Raw genomic sequence first — 14331 nt, 5'->3', positions numbered from 1 at the left:
AGGGTGGCCATTCCTTCAGTGGTCCAATGGCAGGGAAGTCCACACACTGGTAAGCAGCTGACTGGCTACTGTAAAAGTCCCGCTCTGAGCAAGCACCAATGCGCTTTCAGAGCCCAGATTCTTGAAAACAGTTTCTGGCAAGGAATGCGTGACATTGAGACGGCTCGGGAGTTGTAAACAAGGACGAGTCTGGACGGGTCTGAAGCCCCGGGAGTCCCAAGGGGGGCAAACTCCAGCCCACTTCTTCCCAGTCGTTCCAGATGCCCCGCCGTAGCCGCCTGTGCCCCAGAGTCCTCCTTCGCCTCCCTCTCCCCCTTGCCACTCGCAGGTCAGGGCATCCAAGCCAGGCCTCTCAAGGGTCACAGTGCCAGGCCTTTCTGGTGACGGCGTCCAAGGGGCGGAGCGCAAAGTTCTTCCTCTGAGCGGATTGGTGTGGCTCCAAGTTCAGAGTCCCAGTGACTCCTCCCGGTTAAAGTAGAGGTGGGGAGGGCTGGGAGGTAGATAAAAGACAGCGGGAGGTGGGAAGTCCTGAGTGTCCACCAGTCACCCAGCCTGGAGCACCGGGGACCCTGAGCCCACAACGCATCTGCTGCCGCCCGACAGAGCTCCTGCCTCGCAGTTCTCGTTCCCCCAAAGGGTCCCAGCTACCACCAGCCTAGGTGGGCGTCAGGATGAAGGCAGCCCGCCTTGTGATGCGCAGCGCCAGCTCGCTGAGCAGCGCTGGCCTGGTCCCTAGGGAGGTCGAACTATTCTCGCGCTACAGCCCGTCCCCGCTGTCCATGAAGCAGCTGCTGGACTTTGGTGAGAGGGGACTCGGGGTCCAAGAGGGTGACGCTGAGACCGGGGAGGTCCCAGGATAGGAAGGGTTGAACTCAGAGCTAGGACAACTGAGGTCCCCTTGGCTGAGAAACTCAGGAGCCCCCAAAAGCTGTGCACCTTGTGGTGTCCTAGTTCGGCTACTTTCTGACAGTTTGTACCACAAGTGTAGATCACCTGTATCCCTACTGAAGCTCAGCTTCGACTCCACTTTCCTCTTCTGGCTGTCTAGATCTTTGAGTTGAAATATATACATATATATGGGTTGCTTTCAGTTACCATTTTAATAGTGGACTAGAAACTTTTTTCTTAGACTGCTAGGTTTAACCCATATCCCCACACACCTACACTGTCGGCCTCTTAGCATGCTAAACCAACGTCTTTACCATTCTGCTTTTATTGTATTACAAGTGTTTACATTACTACTATAATAAAGCCAGTTACTCCCTTTCTGCAGCGAAGCCACAAGGAACATTTCCAGATGCTAATGTGATATAGCTGATTGTTAGTCTGGAAATCCCTCTGCCTCCTTCCACCCAGTCTTTCTTAGTCCGTTCTCACTAGAGAATGTTGTTGACTTTGTGGGAAAGGCTGGCCCTGCTGTCCTGGATAGAATAAATGGAGTGTGGTCTGATTTCTCCAGAGTGAGTTCTCCTCAGCAAGAAAATAAACAGTGATTCACTTATATTGGTCGTTCTTAAAAGAATAAAGGGGGAAATGGAAAGAAAATTATACGAACGATATCTATTCCTAACGTATTTATAAACACTAACCTAACTGTGGCTAAGATATCATTTTCCAGTGTCCTTTATATTTGATATTTATTTTCTATCCCTCCCAAGTGAACATGTTTTATCCACTGCAGGTTCAGAAAATGCCTGTGAGAGAACCTCTTTTTCTTTTCTGCGGCAAGAACTGCCCGTGAGACTAGCCAATATCCTCAAGGAGATTGACATCCTCCCTCAGCGACTGGTGAACACGCCCTCTGTACAGCTGGTGAAGAGCTGGTAAGGGGCACACTTAGTCTCACCAGAGTCTCTCTCCTTATGCCCTGCTGGCATCCCATTCGGATCGCTCGTGGTCTTGACAGAAAGTGATTTTGAAAGTTGTAAGTGTGTGTTAACTTAGGGCAGGTTATCATTAGGATAGATAGAAATCACGGATAGACTTTTGTTAATGCCCTAAAATATCGTATTCCTTTATTTTGGGAGGACATTGTGGCTTTTATTTTTGTTTTGTTTCTTTCCTTGTTTGTCTTTCAAGACAATACTTTGTGTGCCAGAGGCTTCCTGGAACTCTTTATATAGCTTAGGCGAGCCTTGAGGTCCTCTCTACTTGCCTTCACCTCCCAACTGCTGGGTTCTAAAAGCAGGCGCCACCATACCCAACTTTCACTATAATATAATTTTGACTTCTGGGAGAAATTTGAAAAACAGTCAATATACGTAGTTTTATTTTGTGCTTTACAAAATAACAAAGGATGAAATCTGAAACTGCAGAAACAATCCATTGCCTAGAAATAGATCAGAATGTTTGCTAGTTAGAGAGGGTCTCATCTTTGTTTCTTTGTTATTAGTAGCTAGCAAAAGTGAGCCTTGGGTTCAGATTCTGCCTCTGCATCTCCCTTAGTGTCTTAGCAAATGTCTTAAACCCTCTCTGTGTCAACTGCCCCACCTACTGTTACAAGAGTTGTTGTCTATAATTAACCTAGGTCGTTTACTTTAAAAAAAATAATTAAACTGATACACACAAAGTACGTGGCTAGCATTTAATGTCAGTTTTTATGATTTTGTCTTGAAATCTGAGTACTGATACCTAGCAAGCGGATTTTTGGAGGGTAGATTCATGCTACAGACTGTAGTAGATAAAGTGCCCTACCCCACCTAGTCCTGAACAGCGTTTCATCCACTGACGGAAGAAACTATGATTAGCCCTTAGGGTGAGTGCAGTCTGCATTGTAGGTTCAGACCCTTGCATTCATGGTCAACACTCTGGTCTCCTGAAGACTACAATCTGAAAAAATACGAAACCTATTCTCAAAAGTGGATTATGAGTGCTTTCAGGAGAAGAAATGACAAAATCTGTCACCCAAGGTGTCTAGGAAAGTAACAGGTGGAGAACTGCAGCTTTCAAAACGTCTTAGCATGTTCTTTCCCAGTGTCCTGAAGGGAAGTGGCCATGTTGAACGGAGTGGTCCTTTCCCCTTTCCAGTAATTTCAAAAGATGTTTTATTGGTGGCCATTTCTTTGCATCTGACGTTAACTCTAAATCTTCTGCCCTGCCAGGTACATCCAGAGCCTGCTGGACTTGGTGGAGTTCCATGAGAAGAGCCCAGAAGACCAGAAAGTTCTATCAGAGTAAGTCTTCCTTGTGAGAATGCATGTTTATAAATCCGAGTTCTCTGGACATACCTCAGATTGTTTTTAGACTTTTAAATTAAAGAGTTCCCACTTCCACAGCAAGTTCTTACTCCTTACCAATTTTAGCTTGATGGTTTTAGAAGTGAAGAAACATCTAGCTGAAACGATTGGTATGTGTGAACGAACTTACAGTTCTCGCTTCCCAGGGAATTCCACATGCGCTTAAAATTAAGTCCAATGATTCTGTTTGCTCGAGAGTTCACCGTAACATAACTTTTAATGGACTTCTGGGTCATTGGTGATTACATATTTCCTATTTGTGTGACAATTTCTAACTTGATAAATATTTTTAAAACATGACAAGAACCTTTAAGGGTTTTCTTTTCCACAGTGTCATGGTAAAGTCATCTTTGAATTTAATTATTTTCTAGCAAGTAGGCTTAATGAACATTTTTAATGTGTGTGCCCGTCATACGGTGAGTGGTTTCACTTGGATCCTAGACACACAGACCCGCTCATGAAACTGTCTCTCCCACTGCAGTACAAGAATCTGTGGTGACAGTCTGGAAGTAGCATCATCCAGCATTTTATAATTGGCTGTTCTTGGACTGATGCTGAAAAAGAATGTTAGTTTTCTCTGAAGCAACTTAAGAAAGAGACACATGGGAAACTTCGTTAATGTCTACTAACTATAAATGTTCTGGCTTAGTTTTGTAGACACACTCATCAAAGTTCGAAACAGACATCATAATGTGGTCCCTACGATGGCTCAAGGGATCCTTGAGTATAAAGACACCTGTACACTTGACCCAGTTACCAATCAAAACCTTCAGTATTTTTTGGACCGGTTTTATATGAACCGAATTTCTACTCGGATGCTGATGAACCAGCACAGTAAGTGGCCTTCTCAACACATGGTCTGGAGGTGTGGGGGCTGCACAGAAGCCATGCTGAGGCTGTGCCCATGACTGGGGACCCACATCCTTTCTTCACGGCAGTTCTAATCACCACTCTGGTTTCCATAATGTGCTTTTGTTTTCTTCTTTAACAGTCCTTATATTCAGTGACTCAAAGACAGGAAACCCAAGTCACATTGGAAGCATTGACCCAAGCTGTGATGTGGTGGCAGTGGTCCAAGGTAATTTCTAGACTCTGTATTTCCCTTATTGAAAATGTGTAATGCATGGCTGGCAAATCTGCAATGTTGGTGATTCTGTAAATGAATTTGTGTTCACCGTGTTCTGTTCATGCTTTATGAAGTCTGCCAACAAGATCCCTTGCTTTTGAGTGTCAGAAGTGTAAACACTCATTTATGGTATTATAAAAAATTTAAACATAAGTGGTCCATGTGCCATATTCTTTTATATTGTATTTGATCTCTGAAGTGCACATTTTGCTATTGGTACAACTTCAATAAAATATTGTTTTAATGAAATATTAAAAAGACATTTTTCATACACATAAGCCAATTCTCCAGTGAATAGAATTCTAGATTAAGGGTAATAAACACATTGAATATCCCTTGACAACTGTACTTGGAATAAATTTATTTCATTGTTATGAAAAATTTCTATTCCAGATGCCTTTGAGTGTGCAAAGATGCTCTGCGATCAGTATTATCTGACATCGCCAGAATTAAAACTCACACAAGTGAATGGTAAGCTAGCAGCAAGATACAAGTCAATCTATGTAAAACTCAATATTACCTTTTGTTTGTAAGTATAAGGATGCTTTTATGTTTTCTTTGTCTCCTAAGCTTGCTTAGAATTTTACAAAAAAAAGTTTTGTTTTATTTTTTAAGCCAAACTTCTCCCTAATTGCCTCAGCTGAAAAGCTTCAATTGTGTATATCACTTGCTAACAGCAATTCATAAGGAAGAATGTTTGAACAAAGATTTACCTAGGCTCTTGCTTACTATAAAATATGTAAGATAATTTTCACACATGATGCCCACTACTGCAGTTCAAGTCCTTCCTATATTTCAAACTCTAGGCTAGCTGAACAATATGAGACTCTGCTTCAAAAAGTAAAATAAAAAAATGTCATATAAAGAATAAGGATATTAAAAACATGGAAAATAGTTGTCAATGGATCTATCGCTCTGAAGAAGTCATTCACAGCACCAGAGAACAAAAATAGTTCACAAATTGTCCTAAGAGAAATAAGGTAGACACAGAATGCCAGATACCTCATGAGCCCAGTCTTGGGAGGTATGCTAGTAATAGTAACACAAGTGGAGATTGCGACAGTGTTTGTCAAAGCTTCAGGGGCAAGAGATAAAGGGTTGTAAAGTTTCAGTTGTGCAAGATGAACAAATTCTTGAGATCTGATGCACAATGTAGTTAACAGTATTGTACTACACACATAGGAATTTGTCAAGTGTATTTGAACTTGTGTTGGATGGTCCACCACAATTTTTAAAATGTGCTGCAAAGATGTGCTTCTTTTTGGAAACAGAACATACTTCAAAATTTGAACTCTACGCTGTCTGGTGAGATAGGGTCTTCACACATGGGAGTGACTCTATGAACAATACAAGGGATGGTTCTTGTACTATCCTCTTCTACTCCAGAAGAGAGCCGCTTCTCAGACCAAGGCGTACTTAAATTGGAATGATCTTCTCTTTCCACTGTATGTTTTTCCAAGTAATGTTTATACAGTAACATTCATTAGTGACGCAGCTAAGAGTTAAGACTAACTCTCAGACGGAGGACATTAAAATGCCGGTGAACAGTAGGATAAACGCAGGAGGGTAATAATGGCAAACTAGCTCAGAATAAGCAGCATGGGGTTATACTTGCCGATAAACTGCTTTGTACTGCTGGACAAAACAAAGACAGGATTGTGCCAGACCTTCCTTGTGTTTACTCATTCAGACCTCTCCCAGGCCTGGGGCATCAAAGAATACTTCTATTTTTCTTTTCAAACAGTATCATGTGGTTTTTGTTTCTGTTTTCTTTGGCCTGTTGGTGAAACTTAAGCACATTTAGTCTCTAAGTTTACATGTTTTGGTGATTAAAAAAAATCATGTAATTTAATACGCATTAAAATATGAAAAACGAAACTATCATTAATTTTAATGTTATAAGCATAGCTATTCTTTCTATCTTCAAATACGTTTAGTTGTAATACTGAAATTGTATAGTCCAAACATATTGAAAGTAGAACCATCTATGTAACTTAACTTACCCCACCACCTCACATGCCAATCAACTACAACTGCATTTGCAGAAACATGCAACCATTAATTTAGAATACTAGGCAGCAGTTGGGGCAGCATTTTGAAAATAAGTCAGCTTGTTGGGAGGAGAGAGCCACTTGATTGTCCCCGGCGGCTAACCCTGAAATAATCACACAGAAACTATATTATTTAAATCACAACTTGGCCCATTAGCTCTAGCTTCTTATTGGCTAACTCTTACATATTAATTTAACCCATTTCTATTAATCTGTGTATTGCCACCCGGCTGTGACTTACTGAGTAAAGTTCTGTCTGGCTCCAGCGGGGCTACATGGCATCTCTCCGACTCCACCTCCTTTCTCCCAGCATTCCGTTTAGTTTTCCCCGTCTAGCTCTGTTCTACCCTATGAGGCCGAACCAGTTTCTTTATTCATTAACCAATAAAAGCAACACATAGACAGAAGGCCCTCCCACGCCACCAGCTGTCTTTACTGTTTAAAAGAGAATGTTCTAAGTCACAGGGTTCAGGTGAGGAAAATGGTGGTTATCCAAATCTTGTCTAAAACTAGAACAATCAAACACATACATGTAAGTTCATTTCAGCAAAAGATTTGACTCTCAATTCTGATTTGTTGAACTTTTTTCTAGGCAAGTTTCCAGGCCAACCAATTCACATCGTGTATGTTCCCTCCCATCTTCACCACATGCTCTTTGAACTCTTCAAGGTATGGTGTTTTGCAGCAATCTCAGCTTTGCCCTTGAGCAGTTCTCTCCTTAACAGTGCTATCATTTCTCTTTAAATAAGAGCCTTTATATATTTGCCTAAGAATCTTTTGGTATAACGTATCTCGATAGCCAGTGTTTGGGAAAGTGCAGAGAGACCACAGTAAACGATGTGCTTGAAAATATGCGATATGACTCATGCTATCTCAGTGTTGAAGAGTGGAGAGGGTGCTCCTGTCGTTTCCCCAGATGTATAACAAAGAACTAGTCATTTATTCTTTAAAAGAGGCCGTGGGGTGGATGCATTAGCGAATGAAGTCTTGCAACCTTCATACCATAGACTCTCCAGCTATAGACTCCACCTCTAGGACCTCTAGGTGGGGCGGCCACATTCTGAATCTAAACCAGCCAATCCCATCACACGTGGATTTGCTAACATGCAACATCCGACGCAGGTCTGGAGAGTGTCCAGGATTCTGAATTTCCAAGAACGTGATGGTTATCCACAGTCCATTCTTTCTATCCAGCCTGAAGGACCCTGATTCTCAGGCAGTGTGTACCATAACCATCTACTGGACTTCATGAAAGACAGGTGGATGGAAATGTGTAGATTCTATAGGTCCAAGAATTTACACTTGTGCACTGAAGTTGTCTCTAGTCTGGGTAACTAAACACAGATAACAAATCCTCTTATGCATTCTAAGATCATACTAATAATCTGACCTTAAATCAGAAAAAAAAAATAAAAATCACTTGAAGTTTGTGATGGTCTTCAAGATGATTTTATAGATTGACAGGAGGAGGAAATCTTTTCTTAAAAAGTAAAATCTGCCTCTAATACTGACATGAGACAAGAATGTACTATTTCAAAACTTAGTCTAATGTTTTGCAATGAGGTATGATTAGACTACTAAAAACTGATCTATTTTACTTCATTCCAATGAATAGTTGATATTATATAGAGATACCAAAGGATAATCAGAAAGGAAAATAGTCTAATAAAGTGAGCCTTTGCCTATAGGGCATTTCTCCTGTATGCTTGTTTTAGTTTATTCTGTTAGAGAACATGTGATCCATTTTCATCGTTTTAGTTTATTTTTAATTGAGCTCTCTAACTCAGAGTGATTCTGCCATCACTGGTGAAAGTTAAGATGATATTCAAATGCAAATAGAAATTTAATTTAGAATTATTGACTGTCCTTTTAAATAGTAACAGCCTTTTTTTCCCAGCAAGTTTTATAAAAGCCAATAAATTGGTTCAATGATTCACTGTTCGTTCCTTATGTAATAGTCTTTGGTGTTTGGATATAAAATGTAATGGAAAGACAGAAATATAGAGCACTAGGAAATGGACTATAAAAACCAATTTCTACATTTAAATTAAGCTTACAAATAAGAACTTGACAGCTAGCAGAATTGTTTTTCCATTAGACATTACTCCCAGGAGTTATATTACATGGAAAATGAAAATTTTTCATTATATATTCTACATGACACATTCATAAATGACTATATTTACAGAGATGTTTTATCACTCACTTAAGAAGTAGGAACTTTGAATTACCCTCTGCTGCTTTTGTTTTAAACATAAAACCAGTTATTTACTGTTTCTCATTGTTCCCCATTGAATTCCTTGTGGTTCTGTTGTCTTTAGAACGCCATGAGGGCCACAGTTGAGCATCAGGAAAATCGCCCTTCCCTGACACCAGTCGAGGCAACTGTCGTCTTGGGAAAAGAAGACCTTACAATCAAGGTAAGCCCTCCCTGCTTTTGTTTTTGCTTCTGTCGAGAGAGAACTACAAGGGGCCTATCGTAACATGGCTTTCCATTTGGGACAACTCTCAACGCCATGTGTACCGGGTGACTTTTGAAGGGATGGAAGAGCTTTTCCTGTAGCCAGGTGCCCGCAGTTGTTGAAGCGGAGCTCTGACCTATTTGCTTGCCTGTTTCAGATTTCTGACCGAGGAGGCGGCGTTCCTCTGAGGATCACTGACCGACTCTTTAGTTACATGTACTCCACTGCTCCAACACCTGTGATGGACAATTCACGGAATGCCCCTTTGGTAAGACCAGTGATACAGCCGAAGCCATCTCAGCCACCTAGTTCTAAATGTAGGGTGAGAATTGTAAGAAAGTATTTAGGCAAGTTAATCAACTTCAGTTAAAGAGGCTTACAGGAGTATGAGAAATAAGAAAAGCAAGCTACTTTAGAGTGAAGATCTAAGAACCTCTGCTTGGGAGAAAGTATGTACTTAGGTTCTTAAACATGAAGATGAGAGAGGCTACTAGCTTCTTTCCACATCTGGCACTCCAGTGGTCATGTCTACTTCTTCGTTAACAATTGATCTTCTGTCTCCAGGCTGGTTTCGGCTATGGCTTGCCAATTTCTCGTCTCTATGCCAAGTATTTTCAAGGTGATCTGAATCTCTACTCTATGTCAGGCTATGGGACAGATGCCATCATCTACTTAAAGGTATGCTTTGAACTCAGTAGAAAACCATCTTCTTTTAATTCATGGCTTTGTTTACTTTTCTGAGTTCCTCCATGAACTCCTTAAACTGAGTTAATCTAAGTAATGGCAGTTATTAAAGTTTCTGTTTTGGTTTTTGTGTGTGCACATTTAAAATTCAGCTTAACCAAGAATAAGCTCAGCCATGCAACCTGCTTCAAGGGTTGACCCAGACAGAAGTGAAGCCTCAGAGGGAGAGCACACTGATGTGAACCTTTTTCAAACAACTTCTCCTGACATCTGTGAGGGTAGCTAGAATTTGGTTTTACTCAGCCTTGTGGATAACACATGCTAATGATGTTTCAGACTGAAACAGTAGAAATCAAGACCTCTGTAACTTTAAGACGACCCTGTTTAAAACCCAGGAAACAATTGCTGATGAGCTGTCAGTGGGGTGCCAGGCATTTCCTGTTTGAATTTGAAAACTGGGTATGTTTTTCTATCCCAGATAAAGCCTAAATTTGTTTGTTCGGATCACCTGCCCAATTCTGTTTATCACTTGCTAAAACTAAACTAAAAATTTATTTACAGATGGTAGGAACTACTGCATCAAGTTTCTAGGCTTCTGTTTTGTTCATGGGAATTAAATGCTGAAGTGTATTTATTCGTTTATGAAATGGGCAAAAGATCGATGGACAGTGTCTTCTTAGGTCTCTATCAGAGATACGTGGGTTTCTCTCGGGAAGGAATCGCTTTCTTCTTCAAGTCCGTTACATCAGAGGGACCCAAAAGTCATGTGGAAATAAAGATGATATTTTTTTCAGTCTTATTTTGGAGAATACCTAGAACACCGTGGTTTTGTTACATTTTTACTACAAAGTCAATTAAATGAGACTATTTGGATATTAAACAACACCTCGGAATGTCTTTTGAATAATGAGGTGCAGCCATGCATAATTTCTCTAATTAGTTATTGTGTCTCCTCCTCGCTCAGGCTTTATCTTCTGAGTCTGTGGAAAAACTGCCTGTCTTTAACAAATCGGCCTTCAAACACTACCAGATGAGCTCCGAAGCCGACGACTGGTGCATCCCAAGCAAGGAACCGAAAAACCTGGCCAAGGAAAAGGTGGCAGTGTGAAGAGGAACCTGTGGACACGTTATGGGATCAAAGTGGGTCTAAGGCAGTGCTGCTTCATCATGAGTGTGTGTGGACTCTTTTGTTTCCGCAAAACAAAACCAGCCAAGCCAAAAACAAACGCTAGGGCAGACCTTGATCCAAACGGGGGCTGGAGCTCGGTAGTGTGATCTGGGAAAAGTCAGGGCCTGACTCCAGCAGACAGCAAGTGACCTGCTCCTCAGTCGGCAATGCAGAATGGCTCGTGATTGTTGCAACTATTGAGTTACATCTCTTTCACAACAAGTACAGGATTTGAGGTTTGCCATTTCAGCTGGTGGATGCTCTAGACGTCTCGTTGCCTTCCAAGTACGTTGGTGTTCAGTGAAGATCACTTATGGAGACACTGGTGTTCTCCCGCCCCGCAGAGATTAGAGTGTCACTAGAAGTGTGCAGTCGTAGGTGTTGATGTGTTCTGCAAGGGACAGGATGGAAGATGCCAAAGCGCTGTATCTAACTTGCAGCCTGGGCAGTGCGGCCTATGTGCAAGCTCAGATGAAAGCCTCTTTGGCAGCACAGCGCTAGTATCATGCAGCCCTTCTTGTTTGGGCCGCAGTCCGTTAGTCAGTGTCCTCGGTTGGTGCCTAGTCTTGAGTGGATTGTTAAATACACACCGCACTCAAGAAGCTGGGTTAGAAGGGGAGATAAATTGCCAACGTGCGAAAATTGCATGTGGGAAGACCCATGTTAGGAAAGAAATCACATCCTAAGAACTTAACTGGGAAAGAATGGATGTTCTCTAACTGGAAGTGGTGAAGAACCTGAAAGCATCTACTTTCCGGGCTTAAAAACATGTGAATTTTACCTTTTAATTATATTCTCTACACTCCAACATTAACGTATCTGCTCACAATTTCCTAATTTGCTTGAGAGTGTTAAAATTAAAAGCCTTCTTGGAGGTTTGGTTTTTTGTTTTGTTTTGTTTTGTTTGTTTGGTTTGGTTTTTTTAATGAAGTAGGCTGGAAGTAAAAAAGTTCCAGGCCAGGGCAATGTCATTTGTGAATCATAGAGACTTTGAGAGCTAGCAACTAAAAGCTGTGATGTGCGTGGTGCTCGGGAGGATGAAGGTAAAACTGGCAGGTAGGGAAGATCTGCCTTATCCATGCAGGTCACCCTTAGAAAAGACAGAAAGAAAAAATGAACAAGGGAAGGGATGGAGAGAGGGAACGAAGGAAACAGAGGCAGACATCTTCCTATTGCCCCCACCAGCTCCTCCAAAGGATCCTGTGTTTTACCCTGGGTAGGGAGGAGGATAAATTGGTGTCTTTGATTCTTAAGTGGGTCTTATCTTACAAGGCGAGGGACTTTGTGAGATAATAAATACATTTGTGTCAAATTAACGTTGAAACTTCTTCTACGTTGTAAACTACCAGTCCTATGTAAGGGAATCTGAAATCTGCATTGAATTCCCTGCTGACCTAGTGCTGATGTGCTGTTGTCTTTGGCAGCAGAAGTTGCAGCTATTTGTTTTGGATTTCGCATTTTATCTTTAAAAGTCGTGGTCAGTGACTTTGGTGGCAGGACTTTGATTCCTGCGTTGACTGACCGTACAAAACTATTAGCGTTTAGCTTGCCTCTTGTGTTGTTGTTGCTGTTTTTTTCTAACTGAAATTTCAGCTGTATGTTTGTTTATATAAACACCTGTGTTTACCAAAGATCTAAGGCATTAGGTTCAATAACCCAAACACTGTGAGCTATATATTTAAAATAGTAAAAAAAAAAATCTTTCAAATCTCAACAGCGTCAACTGTGTAAACTAAATGGCAACAGTCTTCTCTGTTATTTCTGAACCCTTGGGAGACTTTGGGCTACAGTGGATGGTTATGAATGCTCAGGCCCACTTAATAACTTATTCATGTGTGGATTACATTTTTGTCTTTAGGTTATGTGAAGAAAAATGGGATAATTTTATAATAAATATTTTTATTATAATAGTGATGTGGTCTTATAAAATTCTTTTCTTAAATAATCTCCAAGTATCATGGATGATTTCAATCAAAGAAATTTGTCACTTTATATTCAGATATAACTCATATTTACGCTTAGTGTGGTATTTGCATACACACTGTGAAATATCAATAACCCGGATAATTTAAATTCCTGAGTAACTTTGGGTTAAGAATCTGCATGATAATAACATAGAAATAAGATAGAAATGACTAAAATAGGGCCAGCAATTCAGTTTGGCGGGTAGAGGTAACTTACACCAAACCCTGGATCTGATTTCAGCGTCTGTAAAACCCACACAGTAGAAGGAGGGAACAGAATCCCCCAAGCTGTACCTGTGAAGGTTGTAAGGGCTTTTTTTTGGAGCTTACAGTTCCAGCAAAGTAGGAGTCCATCGCTGTCATGGTAGGCAGCATGGTGGTAGTCAGGCACTCACAGCTCTGGAGCAGTAGCTGAGAGCTCATTTCCAACCCACAAACAGGGAGCGGAGAATTCAAAGGAACTGCTGGGAGACTTCTGAAGCCCTGTTCCATGATACATCTCCTCCAGCAAGGCCATACCTCCTAATCGTTACCAAACAGTTCCTCCAAACTGTGGACCAAGGACTCAAACGTAAAAACCTATGTGGGACACTTCTCATTGAAGCTGTCACATTCTACTCTCTGGATTGTGGCCAAATTATAATGAACAGTAGAGTCAGTTCAACTTCAAAGTCCCCATAGTCTTTTACAGTCTCAACACAGTGTGAGATTCCAAAATCTTTTCCGAGACTCAAGGCAATATCTTAATTGCAACCCCTTGTAAAATCTAAAACCAAGTCTCATACTTCCAACGTACAATGGCACCAGATGTACATTACCAATCCAAAAGGGATGGATCGTGGTGTAGTGAGGACATACTGGACCAAAGCGAGACCAAAACTCAAAAGTTCAGATTTCAGATCTGATGTGGGAGTCGTCTGTTTTGTGTTGATTTCATTGGTTAAATAAAGAAACTGCCCTGGCCCTTTAATAGGACAGAAAATTAGGTAGGTGGAGTAAACTGAACAGAATGCTGGGAGAAAGAAGCCGAGTCAGGCAGTCACCATGATTCTCCTTTCTGAGACAGACGCAGGTTAAGATCTTTCCTGGTAAGCTACCACCTCGTGGTGCTGCACAGATTATTAGAAATGGGTTAATGAAGATGTGAGAGCTAGCCAATAAGAGGCTGGAACTAATGGGCCAGGCAGTGCTTAAAAGAATACAGTTTCTGTGTAATTATTTCTGGTAAAGTTAGCCATGCGGAGCTGGGCTGGAATGCAGCCCACAGCTCCCACTACACACATCCTGGAGCATGTCCAAAGTCAAAGGGCATAAAGGACTTCACGCTTCTGGTTTTGTCGATTCCAGCACGCTTCTTTCCCTTGGGTTGGTTCACCTCTGCATCTGCAGCTCCCTTTGACAGAAATCTCGGGGCTTTAGCATCTCTAACACCTTGAAGTCTTAACACAACCGAGGCCTCACTTTCACAGCTCCACACAAAGGCCTCTCCAGGCCTCCGTACAGAGACTCTCCTGCTGCACACCTGGCCTTAGTGACTCTCCTTAACCGTTGAGGAAGAGTCTACAACCTATCTGCTGATTTATCTTCCAGCACTCTAAAGCCAGAACCACATGAGCTATACCACCAAATTTTTGGCAGCC

General features: G+C 41.5%; 1 protein-coding gene across 1 annotated transcript; it reads left to right on the top strand.

Annotated features, from left to right (window-relative positions):
* The first annotated feature begins 420 nt into the window (after positions 1-420).
* Positions 421-12637, top strand: Pdk4 (pyruvate dehydrogenase kinase 4). The gene is made up of 11 exons (XM_075953390.1): positions 421-801; positions 1682-1823; positions 3102-3173; positions 3886-4070; positions 4228-4314; positions 4756-4833; positions 7006-7082; positions 8735-8833; positions 9033-9143; positions 9440-9553; positions 10524-12637. The coding sequence occupies exons 1-11, from the start codon at positions 672-674 to the stop codon at positions 10665-10667; spliced, it is 1239 nt and encodes a 412-aa protein (XP_075809505.1). The 5' UTR covers positions 421-671; the 3' UTR covers positions 10668-12637.
* Positions 12638-14331: the final 1694 nt, after the last annotated feature.

This window comes from Microtus pennsylvanicus, chromosome 19 (assembly GCF_037038515.1).
Source record: "Microtus pennsylvanicus isolate mMicPen1 chromosome 19, mMicPen1.hap1, whole genome shotgun sequence".
NCBI classification, from domain to species: Eukaryota; Metazoa; Chordata; class Mammalia; order Rodentia; family Cricetidae; genus Microtus; species Microtus pennsylvanicus.
This window is presented reverse-complemented; position numbering and strand designations above follow the sequence as displayed.

Coding starts and splice junctions, on each gene's coding strand:
- Pdk4 (XM_075953390.1), top strand. CDS start 672: ATGAAGGCAGCCCGCCTTGTGATGCGCAGCGCCAGCTCGCTGAGCAGC. Junction 4,071..4,227: donor GATGCTGATGAACCAGCACA/GTAAGTGGCCTT, acceptor CTTCTTTAACAG/TCCTTATATTCAGTGACTCA. Junction 8,834..9,032: donor AAGAAGACCTTACAATCAAG/GTAAGCCCTCCC, acceptor TGCCTGTTTCAG/ATTTCTGACCGAGGAGGCGG.